This window comes from Alnus glutinosa, chromosome 5 (genome assembly GCF_958979055.1).
Source record: "Alnus glutinosa chromosome 5, dhAlnGlut1.1, whole genome shotgun sequence".
Taxonomy (NCBI): domain Eukaryota; kingdom Viridiplantae; phylum Streptophyta; class Magnoliopsida; order Fagales; family Betulaceae; genus Alnus; species Alnus glutinosa.
Window position 1 is genome coordinate 31901444 of NC_084890.1, and position 13467 is coordinate 31914910.

At 35.5% G+C, this 13467-nt stretch overlaps 2 protein-coding genes across 2 annotated transcripts; both read right to left on the reverse strand.

The window, feature by feature from the left end:
• Window positions 1–4080: 4080 nt before the first annotated feature.
• On the reverse strand, window positions 4081–6756 carry LOC133867595 (ankyrin repeat-containing protein ITN1-like). The gene is made up of 2 exons (XM_062304339.1): window positions 6606–6756; window positions 4081–5038 (listed from the first exon to the last, which is right to left on the reverse strand). The coding sequence occupies exon 2, from the start codon at window positions 4959–4961 to the stop codon at window positions 4092–4094; it is 870 nt and encodes a 289-aa protein (XP_062160323.1). The 5' UTR covers window positions 4962–5038; window positions 6606–6756; the 3' UTR covers window positions 4081–4091.
• Window positions 6757–12070: 5314 nt separating this feature from the next.
• LOC133869786 (ankyrin repeat-containing protein At5g02620-like) lies at window positions 12071–13231 on the reverse strand. Its single transcript, XM_062306858.1, has one exon. The coding sequence runs from the start codon at window positions 13214–13216 to the stop codon at window positions 12101–12103; it is 1116 nt and encodes a 371-aa protein (XP_062162842.1). The 5' UTR covers window positions 13217–13231; the 3' UTR covers window positions 12071–12100.
• Window positions 13232–13467: the final 236 nt, after the last annotated feature.

The following is a 13467-nucleotide window of genomic DNA, read 5'->3' on the forward strand; positions in this document are numbered from 1 at the left end:
TATCTGGATTGGAACCTGTGATAATAATGTCATCCACATAGATTAGTATGAAAATATTATGCAAACCAGAGTTAAGGATAAATAAGGAAGTGTCCACCAAAGAAGCCACAAAGCCAAGTTCCATGAGAAAGGAAGAGAGGCGATGAAACCAAGCTCGTGGGGCTTGTTTCAGTCCATAAATAGCTTTGTGCAATTTGCACACAAAGTGAGGATGGCTTTGGTCGACAAATCCCTTAGGCTGCTGCATGTAAACAGTTTCAGTAAGTGTCCCATGAAGAAAGGCATTGGAGACATCCAATTGCCTAATGCTCCAATCAAATTGTATGGCAAGGGAGAGCAGAACCCGAATGGTAGAAGATTTTATCACTGGACTAAAGGTCTCAGTGTAGTCAATGCCGCACTGCTGCTCATAGCCTCTGGCTCCTAATCTGGCCTTGAACCGTTCAATCGAGCCATCTGGCTTTTGCTTGATGCGATAGACCCACTTGTTGCTGAGAATATGTTGATGAGGAGGAGGGGGACAAAGAGTCCAAGTTCCATTGGAAATGAGGGCCTCAAATTCTGCAGTCATGGCTTGCTGCCACCGAGGATCACCAGCAGCCTTCTTAAAGTAAGAGGGTTCTGTTTCTGGAAGAATTGCGTGGTAAGATGTGAGGGGATGGCGGATGGTGTGGTAAAGGTGAAATTCTGGAAAGGTTTTGGGCTTAAGAGACCCGGTTTTGGCTCGAGTAGTCATGGGATGAATAGGAGGGATAGGTAAATTAAGGGAGGAAGGTGCTGGAATTTCTGGAGAGGAAGAAAGTAAGGGGAGTGGTTGGTCAGAGGAGGCTGGTTCAGAAATAGGGACAGTAGGAGATGAATGACTGGGGGTGAAAGCATCTCTGCGTAGGGGAGCAGAAGTGGCAGTAGAGAAAGGGGGTGAGGAAGGGGGGCTGCAAGTGACATGAGGAGCTGGAGCTGTAATAGGATGCAGACCGGTATTGACAGGATGAGCAACTACAGAATTTAAAGGTGAAACATGGTGTATATCAGAGGAAGAGGTACTTACAGGGAGTATGAAGGGCAGATCACTGGAGGCATCAACCTGAGATGGAAGCTGAGGAGGTACTTCATCTTTTGCAGGGAAGTTGAGCTCATCAAAGACCACATGTCGTGACAAGTAGACCTTGTTAGTGATGGGATCAAGACATTTGTATCCTGCATGGCAGTAACCAAGAAAAATGCAAGGTTTAGACCGAAACTGAAGTTTATGGAGTCCAAGAGGCCTAAGCAGAGGGTAACATTTGCAACCAAACACCTTGAGTTGTTGGTAGTTTGGTTCCTTTTGATGGAGCCTTGAAAAAGGACTGTCATGATCCAAAAGTGGTGTTGGCAGCCGGTTAATGAGAAAGACACTGGTGAGAAAGGCATCAACCCAGTATCGATTGGATAAATGAGAGTGAGCTAAGAGGGTTAGGCCGGTTTCAAGAATGTGGCGTAATTTTCTTTCGGCAAGACCATTTTGCTGGGATGTATATGGACAAGACTTGCGGTGGATGATGCCATGTTTGCTTAAGAAAGCTTGAAAGAATGAGGAGGTACATTCACCACCTCCATCGGATTGGAGTTGCTTAATGGAAGAGGAAAATTGTTTCTCCACAAGAAGTTTGAATTTAACAAAGCACTTATACACTTCAGATTTAGCTTTAAGTGGGTAGAGCCAAGTGTATCTAGAATAGTCATCTATGAAAATGACATAATATTTATAGCCACTTATGGAGGTGATTGGTGATGTCCAAATATCTGTATGAATGAGACTTAAAGGGGTGAGAGTTTGTCGATTTGATGCAATGAATGGTTGCTTTTTAGCTTTTCCAAGTTGACAAGAATCGCAAAGGATCATTTTATTAGAATCTAAAACTGAATTCAAAACAGGTAGCTTAAAATCTTTAACAACTCTAGAAACAATATCATGAGAGGGGTGTCACAAACGAAAATGCCAAATGAGAGAGGAGGTCTTTATTCCTAATAAGGCTACTAAAGCACGTCTAGCCTTGAGTGAGCTCCCCTTGAACCGCATTGGATAAAGTCCATTCTCAGCCTTGCTTTCCAGGAGGGTTGCCTTGGTGATCAAGTCCTTCACAAAGAAATGAGAAGCTGTTAGGATAAAATAACAATGGTTGTCAACACAAAACCGTTGAATAGAAATCAAATTTTGCAGAAGCATTTGGACAGTGAAGAAGTTTATTTAGATGAAAAACAGAATTGGGAGTGTGTAATAGGGTGGAACCAACATTGTCTATGTTGAGACCCGATCCATTGCCAACTTCAACTGTGTCATTTCCTTCAAACGGCTGCTGGATGGTCAGATTATTCAAGTCGTTGGTGATGTGGGCATTGGCACCACTATCAGCAAACCATTCGGGATCTTCATGGATAGCATTGGTTTGGGCTGCCATGTCTGCCAATTGTGTAGGAGGATGTCTCCCTTGATAGGAGAAATCCATCCTGTGGAAGCAATCTAATGCTTGGTGGCTAGTTTTGCCACAGATTTGACATGGAGCTCCAGGAGGCTTGTTGGGATTGGATTCTGCAGCAGGATTGTTGAGAGTGGAGCCAGCGGCTTGGTGAGAACTTTCTCCAATTTGGATATTGGGATTCCTGGAGTTGTTGTGGTTGAAGGGCATGCTGGATTTCTGTCTGTATTGTGGAAGATTGTTTCCATTAGGAGAGAATCTAGGATTCTGGCCCCAGGTTTGAAATCTGGAGGTGAATTGTTGAGGCATCTTTCCCTTCAAGTTGAGTTGATGGGGCCTTGTACCTGTTTTTTGAGTAAACAAAGCAATGGCAGAGGAGTCAGTAGCAGCAGCTTGCTGCTGATTAAGCAGCATTTCATGATTCAAAAGTTCATCCCTAAAGTCTTCAAAGCTTAAGGGATGATCACAAGTTATGAAAACATATGATGTGATAAAAGGATTGAAGGTAGGACTAAGGCTGCTGATGATGTAAGAGATTAAATCTTCATCATCAATTGGGCGTCCCACAGCTGCAAGTTGATCAGCCCAAACTTTTGCAGCTCTAAGGAATTCTGAACAGGTCATGGAACCTTGTTTCAGATTCTGTAATTGCCTCTTGATATGAGAGATCCTTGACCGAGATTGGGAAGCAAATCTGCTTGCCAGGGCAGACCAAACCTGCCTTGAGGTATTCAGGCCATAAACTGTGGCCAGAACTGCTTCAGAGAGTGTAGCATTGATCCAACTCAAGATGAACTGGTCTTTCTTGTTCCAGCTAGTATATTCTGGATTGACAGTGGACTGGCCTTGCTCGTTGGTTAGGAACCTGGGAGGACACGGCTCAGTTCCATCAACAATGCCTAAGAGGTCATTGCTGCGTAGGACAGGCAGGACTTGGGACTGCCACATTAGGTAGTTGTTGCTGTCAAGTTTCAAGGATATGAACTGGGTGAAGTTGGGAATGAAGGGTGTTGTGGTGGAGGAACCAGAGGAGGTTGAGGAGGAACCAAAGGAGGTTGAGGAGGCCATGGATGATGTTTGGTTGGCGTGTGCCGAAAGCTCTGATACCATGAAAGAATTCGATGGTTTTTGTATTTGATAACTTAAAGAATTACAGAGGATGCTATACATTTTTTATACACAGAATTCCTAGACTAAATATGGAAAGAATACAACAGAAACAATTACACTTAAGTCTAGCTTATACGCATATGGAACAGATTTCCTTTGCTGATTTTATATTCCTTGAGAACTGGTAGACTTGCAGTGCACGCTGGGCTGGCAGTGGCTTGATATGGCAAGTTGTATCTTGCTGTTAGGCAGGACTTGTGCGATGGAGGGCTGTCTTGCCTAATGTGATTAATTACCTCGGCTGATTCCACAATTTGAGGAGTATAAGATGGATTGGAGGATACTGCTTGGACAGCACGATTGGATCCCATGATTTGAGGAGTTGCATGATTGGATCTCTTGGTTTGGGAAGTTCCAGAGTATGCTGGAAGTGTATCATGTTCTGGATGATTGGTTGCATTGGCAGAATGTGTGTCAACAGAATGTGTGTCAACGGCTACTTTTGTTCCAACGGCTATATTGTCTCTAACAAAGTCCACCCAGCAACCTTAGAGGTATTTGCTTGACAAAATCCTCCCCTCCGTAACGTGACGTGAGAATTGACAAGAAAGCTAATATCGAAGTTGAAGAGAAAACCAATGCTATTGCATCTGATATGAAGAATGCCGTAAACCATTTACTGTTCAAAAGAAGAGGTTTCCCTTTGTCACGATCCTTTACTTCTACATTGTCACCACCTGGTACCGTGAAGGCTGCAGTGAAAACCACGGTAGCAATCAATGTTGCCACAAGCATGCAATTGGTTGCTGTTTTCTTCATCCACTTTTCACCTTTTTCATGCAAATCTTTGTGTGCCTTTTTAAATATATCCCTAGGTGTTTCATTTTTTGAATTCTTCTTGTTCACATATGACGGGGGCACAATCTTTTCTATCTCTAGAAACCACAACAATTCCTGCTGCATTTGAAGGGCTTCAATGGATATGGTATTCAATTGATCTGAAGGAGCCAATTTTCCAGCAATGTGCAGCATGTTATCACCTTTGGCAATGTGTAGGCCATGGATATTGTCATCACCATCGGCAATATAGCTTGTAATCTTTTCCTTCATGACACCTATCTCATGTATCAGATTAAATACACTTCTTTGCCGATAAATAAGAGCAATGTGAAATAAACTGATCCCGTGCTTTTCATCTATTAATTGCCATAAGAGATCGGGATCATAAGAGCGTATAATTATAAGTAGAAATTCAACGTTTCCTACTTTTGCAGCTTCAACAAGTAAACTCATCTGATCATCAACCGGTAGTATTTCTAATGAGAAAGATTTCCATGGAATTGTATAAACCATTTTCCAAAGCTCTTCAACTAACTGATGGCCACATTTCTGCATCAAAGCATTGTTATAGATGATCCATTTGTCAGCTAAACATGCCGGAATCAAACCAATTTTAGAGATCCATTTGTGACCTGAGATTAGAAAAAGAATCTGTTTCAGAGATGGTTTGGTAAAAAAGAATTATATTGATTCTATATATTATTTTAACAATTAATATATATCCATAACAAGTGAGTTTTTATAAAAGAAGAAATTAAGCAAAGTTAGTTCATGTAATGCATTAATTTAAAATGCCATATTTTAATCCTACAATATTGATGTGATAATCTCAATCAATTCTTAAATTAGCTTTTGTTTTTCTAAAAAAATCTATAAATTAGTTGAGACTGCCATCTATATATATATATATATAGTGAGTTTGTGGTAATTAAAACGTACAAAAATAAGATATATATATATACAGCATTACTTTTTGTTTTTTTCTTTTCTTTTTTTCTTTTTTTCTTTTATGAGCCTTTAACTGGTATTGAATTATTGATTTCTTTGGCTATATATGTTTTTCTTTAAAGGCCCCCCTTCCCCCAGAGACTCGATGGAGACTTTTAATCTCTTGGCAAATTTGCACTAAATTAGGAGGGGGAAATACGATTATTCTCTAGTATTTTAATTTAGACAAAGCAAAATTTTGGTTCTATGGGGCTCGGAGATAACAATATATTGAGTGGATAATTATATTTTCTAAACATATATGCAGTTCGATCTGTACGTAGCTCAATATAGTGACTTTTGTCTCTTTCAAAAGTCTCTTTATTTTTTAGAATATATACCATATTGATTCAGATCTGAGTAACAAATATATACAAGTTTATGTTAACAGATATACAATCTGTCGTACGTGTTCTTATAATGGATTAATACGTGGGATATAAAATTGACATATATGACTCATGTAATGAATTTTATGTGATCATAGTCTGACATGAGTGGTGATTTATTTGCAATAACTAGTACTTGGATTTTAATTTGAAAAGTAATTAATTAACTATTTTATTATAATAGAATAATTAATTGAGAAAATTTCACTTACCACCCTTGATCTTTCATCACTTTTGCAATCATATCCTTAAACTTTAAAAAATATCAATTTAATGTATTCATCTTTCAATTTTTTTGAGTTTTAAGAATCCGTTAGGATTTTCCATTAAATCCTAACAATGTGTCAAAATTGTTGGATTTACAAAAATTTTAAAAATACTCTCATTTTTTTAGGAGAAAAAACTACAAAGATTTAGGCGTTGGTCAAGTTAACGAAATTTGAAATAATACCAACTCCTGAATCTTTTAATTAATTTCAAGGTCACATATCAAGGCATATATAATGTTAATGAACTATTTTATTATAAGATCGAGTATAATTAATTGGAAAAACTTCACTTATCATCTTTAATTAATCTTTCATCCATTTTACAATCATATCTTTAAATTTTAAAAAATATTAGTTTAAGGTATTTCATCTTTCAATATATGATGAGGCCAAGACTAAATGTTTCTCATTCCAAGGTGTTTTGAGTCAAATCGACCTCCAATTATTGCTAATGTAATAAAATATTTAAGCAGCTACTTGGGCAATTAATGTTAATTCTCTAGCTAGCTATACGTATCATGCAATTAAAGCAGTTTGGGTTGAGAGAAACTAACATGAATTTAAGCATTTTTTCCAGGATGATAGTTCACTTTTGCTGCTTATTGAAAATGCTTTTCTGGCCAACTCTTGCAAAGCTGCGCTCTTCGCCCACAATTAGCACCGGTACCGTCGGCAGTGTTGGAAGTTGCTAAGTTCGGATCTTTTTCCAGAATTTTCAATGCTATATCTGTCCATAAAAATCTCAGATCATTGATGCAAAAATTTGTTCGAAAATCCTAAAAATATTGTTGCTAATTTTGCAATAGATCCAAGTGGTAACTTGTTGTATAAAAATCATTCCGATATGAAAATTAAACAAGGACATCAAACAAAGATAATCAAACAGTAAAACATTGGGAAACTTCACTAAACCCCTTAACTTTTATCATATTTTCAATTACTTCTCTAAATTTCAAAAACTCTCAATTTAGTGTATTAATCTTTCAATATTTTTTTTCAATTTCACCAATTAGGATTTCTGTTAATCTTGTCAAAATTCTCAAAATACTTCTATTCTTTTTTATTAAAATAAAATTCACAGATCCAGGCCAACACGCGCTTGAATGTTGACCAGCAACTAAATCCTTGAAATTTTATTATTTTTTTTTTTTGGAAAAAAATGAAGAATATTTTGAGAATTTTGATAAGATCGATTGATTGGATTAATGAAAATTCTAACCGATTGGTGAAATTGAAAAAAAAAAAAAAATTAAAGTTAAATACACAAAATTGAGAGTTTTTAAAGTAAAGTTTAGAACAGTAATTATAAAAGTGGAACAATTGATAGAGATTAAGTGGAGTTTCCCAAAAACATATATGAGGCGAGGCATACCGTAAAAACCAGCGTAAATGGTAAGAAGAAGGAGGTCAATGCGTTGAGGAGTAGTCAAACGATGAAAAGGAGTGATAGAGTCAGAGATTAGAAAATCAACCATCTTTCTATCTTTTTTATAAGCTGCAGTGTGAAGTGGTATCATTTGTTTGCAATTATGTATCAACGGCAGTTCATTGTTCTTTTCCACCATCTCCTTAGCAATTTTCACTTCTCCTGTTTGAGCAGCGACGTGAAGGGCCGTGTCTCCATCTATGGTTCTCAATTCCAAGTCGCCCGGAGTCATCCATTCCAATACTTTTTCTACAAAATAGGTCTGTTTTACAGCCGCCGAACAATGAAGCACTGTCGCTTTCTCTATCGTTATAGGAAGATGAACGCAGTCAGGGTGTCTCTCAAGAAAAGCCTTACCAGCCGCCCAATCACCTTTCATGGCAGCAAGAAGGAGGGGAACACAGACGGTATGCCATTCATCTAGTGTTCTGTTCCCTGTTTTTTTTTTTTTTAAAGAAAAAAATAATAATAATAAAATAAGACTATTAATTACGTACAACATGGAGTCTAATTAAGATGCCTGGTACGGTGGTACCCATCTCTCGGTAAAGAAATTGATACCCTTAGCATTTCTCTATGTATTTTGATACCACTCTAGCCCGGAAATGGATCCTCTCCAATTCAACCCTTATAATGTAGAGACATTTTTTTTGGACAAAAATAGTCCTACATTATAAGGGACTGGATAGTACCCTCCGGTTCCTTTGAACGGGAGAGGATCCTAATACCTGTAGCCCAAACCCAACGAATCTAGCAGTAAATACATTAAAGCCACGTGGGACCAATACAGTACTGACTACGTACTATATATACAATGTGATACATATAAGTTTATAACCTAGCTAGCAAAGTTTTTATATGTGACTGCATGCATATATATATGACGACAGAAAAAGAGATCGAGAGCGCTTAATTACTATACGTACCCTCATTATTTTCCCTTGAGCTTGGCCCCTCTACTTCTATCTTCTTCGGCCTATTAGCATTCCAGTTGGCCAAATCTCGTAGAAGAGAGCTCAAACAGGGCTGAATTTTGACGAAAAGCGGCCATAGAGCTTGAGGGTCCTCATCTCCGGCGTTAGCTATTTGTCTGTTGCATTCCTTTTTTCTTTCTTTTGCAAGAAGACAAATCAGATAGAAAATAAACGAACTAATAAATGATAATTACGGTATTATATATATATATTTGTGCGTTGAACAGTAGTAGACGTGCTGTGGAGTGAATATATATAGGAAAATAACAACCCAATCCAAACCTTCGTCAGTCAACGGAATTATTAGGCCTAATCGATCCGATCGAAAGCCCCAAGGCGAACACGACAGTCACACCACTACAGGCAATTAGGGGCGATATGATCGATCTGCCGAGAACGTACAATAACCAAATTTATACAAAAGCAGTGGCATCCTCAACAGTGCCTCCTTATCATCCTTTAACAAATAATAGAGAAAGAATTGTGCTAAGGGCACCGTCGACGTCCAAATCATCCCATTTTGTGACTTTTGTGACTTTCCCAGTTGCTTGTCAACAAAGACTGCTCAAAGAAAAGCAGGCCAGGATGGGAGCAGGCGAAAAACGTGGCCCTCAGAATCTAGCTCCATTAATCATAAATCTAGAAATACTGGGAATTGAACTAATTAATAACAAGTCCACCATTAGTTACTGTCAATCTGCATCTTAATTTACTCTTCAAATTAATATACTTTTTTTTTTTATTATTATTTACTTATTGTTGCTTCAGAGTTTATATTGATGAGCCAAAACCCAGTCTACGTGTGAATTAAATTAATAAGCCAAGCAACAACGTGGAAGAAAAAATACACATGCAAAATTATCAAACACAAAAATAAATAAATCACACATGCAACAAAACAATGCTTGTACGTACTCTGATTAATTAGAAAACCAAAACGACATCAAGTTTTGCTGTGTTTAACACCTAATTAACTAAAAGCATCATCAGCAAGCCCCAACAAGATGGGCGATGGGAAAAAGCCTAGCCCAACTCCCCTGGCAGAATCAATGTAAAAACACGTCGTTGTACGTCTTTTGTATCGATTAAGATATTCGTTTTGCCTTTCTTAATTAATACAAAAGATAACAATAAGAAACATTGTTCCAATTCCAACAACCAAAAAAAGAAGAAAAGTACGTACCATCACAATAGTTAGCATATATATCTAAATCACTTTAATAATGCCTTTTGATTTTTTTTTTAGAAGAACTTCACTTATAAGTTTATAACATCTGTTTTTTTCATCACTTTAAAAAAAATGTACCCAAAGTACTTCCAATAGTATCAATTTAGGATATTCAATATCTTTCAATTTTTCAATTTCAACTGTCTGTTAAAATTTTTCATTAAATCTTATCTAAATTTTCAAAATACCCCGATGTTTATTCTTTACAAAATAAAAATAAATAAATATAAAATTTTCAAAGATTCAAGCACATGTATTTTTTGCAAATTCCATTAAATTCGGACTAACACCTAAATCCTATAATTTTTATTTTGAAAATTTTGACAGGATTTAACGAAAACTTCTAACCGAAGTTGAAATTGAAAAAAAAAAAAAAAAATTAAAGATGGATACTCTAAATTAACACTTTTAAAAGTTTGAGTACATTTTTTCAAAAGTGATGAAAAATCAAGAGTTAAAAGTGAAGTTTTTCCTCTCTTTTTTGGAGAACTTCACTTAAGGGTACCTGAACTTTAAAACGTCATAATTTAGGCTATCAATTTTTTGAAAAGTCTCAATTAGGAGTCCTCCATTTGGAATTTTCGTTAAATCCTATCAAAATTTTCAAAATACCCCATTTTTTTTAGGAAAAAAGAAAAAAAAAATTGCTAGGATTAAGTTTTTGTTAGAATTTAACGAAATTTGAAAAAATACCAACGCCTGAATCTTTAAAAAAATTTATAATTTTTTTTTAAAAAAAATAAACACGGGCATTTTGAGAATTTTGATAGGATTTAATGGAAGACACCTAATTAATTGAGAGTTTTCAAAAAATACATACCCTAAATTGAGACGTTTTGTAATTGCTTTCAAAAATGATGGAAATTAATTAAGTTCGATATCTTTAAATGATCTCTTTTTTCTTTTTTCTTTTTTTATTTTTTCTTGGTGAGTTTCTTTTATTAAAAAAAAAAGCTGGAGTGCATGTATAGTTAAGTTACAATTTTAACATTATTTATAGGATTCGCTTGTTGCATTGAAGACTTTAATTAGTTCATCGGGCGATCGAGTTGATTATCGTTTGAATTTGAACGTAGACACAATTTTGTTGATGACACTACTGGTGATCATGTATACAAATTAGTTAAATCATCACTTCCAATATTTCTTGTGCATTCTTAAGCAAATATTTGATTACTTCTATTTCATTCTCTCTTAAATGGAAGCTCTCTCGAAAGACGGCTTTCCTGATCGAGCCTCTCTCTTAGGCCTTATCTATCAAACTTATGTGATACGTCTTTCAGCTCTTTTCAATTACCTTACGGTAAGATTTTTCCTTAAATCATAATGTGAAAATGACCAAACTAGCCCTTTTATAAAATTAACAAAAAAAATAAATAAAATAAATAAAAATGAATAAAGGGAAACGTAGCCTTGGGCCAGCAGTAGTGATTTTAGGCACACTTTCATCTTTCTATAGGCTAGACTTTCATGCTCATGTGGTGAGATAAAAGTGTTTGAGAAATTTTCATAATTTTAATTTTTTTTAAAAAAAATAAAAATAAAAACCATGTGCCACGTGTACACAAAAGTCTACGTATAGTGAGATGATCAAAGTATGCCTGGTAGTACTACTCTTGGGCCAATGGGTCGCACTTTTTAAATTTTAAGATTTTATACTATTATATATATATATATATATATATATATATATATATATATATATATATATATATATTTCATTTTAAATCAAGGGCATAATTTTATTTGAAAAAAATTGTTAGAGGAACGAAAATTTTAAATGCTAGCCGAGTAAGTTAGTAGAAAAACTTTAACAAAAAAAGTGAATAAAAGGGGGTTGAAAGATCAGAATCCTACCCAACAAATTCTTACATACCAAATACAAAAATTCTCACTATTTGTGTATTAGTGATCTTTTAATATATTATTTTATTGAGTTATTATTTTTGTCCTCTCCACAGTACACTTGATTCAATATAGAAGTGACTGAGAGATGTCTAATTATCAACTTATAATGTCTTAATTCCACTGTTTGTGTTAGCTGGAGTTTTTTTTTTTTTTTTTTCATTCATGTTTCTTTTTGAGTAGAAATATTGATAAATGGATAAAACAATTAATAACATAATCAGAAATGGAAAAATAAAAAATAAAGAAAATTACGAACATGCAAAAAAAATAAAAAATAAATATAAAAACTTTTATATATATATATATATATATATATATGAGACCGTCATTAACGCAGACCCTGTACCCATGAGTGAAACGTATTGTCAAAACCTTAACTACAATCAACGAGACTCTGGATTTAGAAAGGAAAACACATTGCCAAATCTATATATATATAAACCAAAGGAAAAGTCCTTTATGGAAATAATGAAGTGAGCTAGTATCGATTCAAAGTCTTGATTTGTTCTCGACTCAAAATTTACCCACGAGTGAATCGTATCTACGTAATGTCAAAACATTGCTTTCTTCAATCCAAAGTCGAAAACATGCCTGTACAGAAAGAATTATTGGGATAGCAGCCAAAGCGGTTAAAACAATCGGAGCCCATGCCGCTTTAATGTAATATACCACAAAGCAGAGTGTACAGAAGGCTGTTACCAAGCCTGCTATAGAGATGAAGAATACAGCAAGTCCCAACAACATCCGTAGAGGTATTGTTTTGAGAAAATCCTCCTCTCTGTAAGGTGATGTGAGAATTGACAAGAAAACTAATACCGAAGTTGCAGCGAATATCAATGATATTGCATCTGATACGAAGAATACCATAAACCAAGTACTGTTCAAAAGAAGAGGTTTTCCTTTGTCATGATCCTTTAGTTCTTCATATTCACCAGGTACCGTGAAGGCCGCAGTGAAAACCACAGTAGCAATAATTGTTGCCAAAAGCATAAAGTTGGCTGCTGTTCCCTTCATCCACTTTTCACTGTTTTTATGCAAATCTTTGTGTGCCTTTTTAAATATATCCCTAGGTGTTTCATTTTTTGAATTCTTCATGTTCACATATGAATGGGGCACAATCTTTTCTATCTCTTTAAACCATAACAACTCATGTTGCATTTGAAGGGCTTTAATTGATGATATGGTATTTAATCGATCTAAATGAGCCAATTTTCCAGCAATGTGCAGCATGTTATCACCTTTGGCAATGTCTAGGATTGTGTTATCACCTTTGGCAACATAGGTTGTAATCTTTTCCTTCATGACACCTATCTCATGTATCAGATTAAATACACTATCTTGCCGATAAATAATAGCAATGTGAAATAAACTGATCCCGTACTTTTCATCTATTAATTGCCATAAGAGATCGGGATAAGTGCGTATAATTATAAGTAGAAATTCAACATTTCCTACTTTTGCAGCTTCAACAAGTAAAGTCATCTGATCATGAACCGGTAGTATTTCTGATGAGAAAGATTTCCATGGATCTGTATAAACCTTTTCCCAAAGCTCTTCAACTAACTGATCATGGGCACATTTCAAAACATTGGTATAGATGATCCATTTGTCAGCCAAACATGCCGGCATCAAACCAAATTTAGAGATCCATTTGTGACCTGAGCTTAATAGAAAAAGAATCTATTTCAGAGATGGTTTGGTAAAAAAGAATTATATTGATTCTATACATTATTTTAACAATATCCATAACAACTGCGTTTTTATAAAAGAAGAAATTAATGCAAAGTTCATGTAATGCATTAATTTAAATGCCATATTTTTATTCCACAAATTAAAGCTGATGATCGACTCATGTAATGAATTTTATGTGATTGATCATA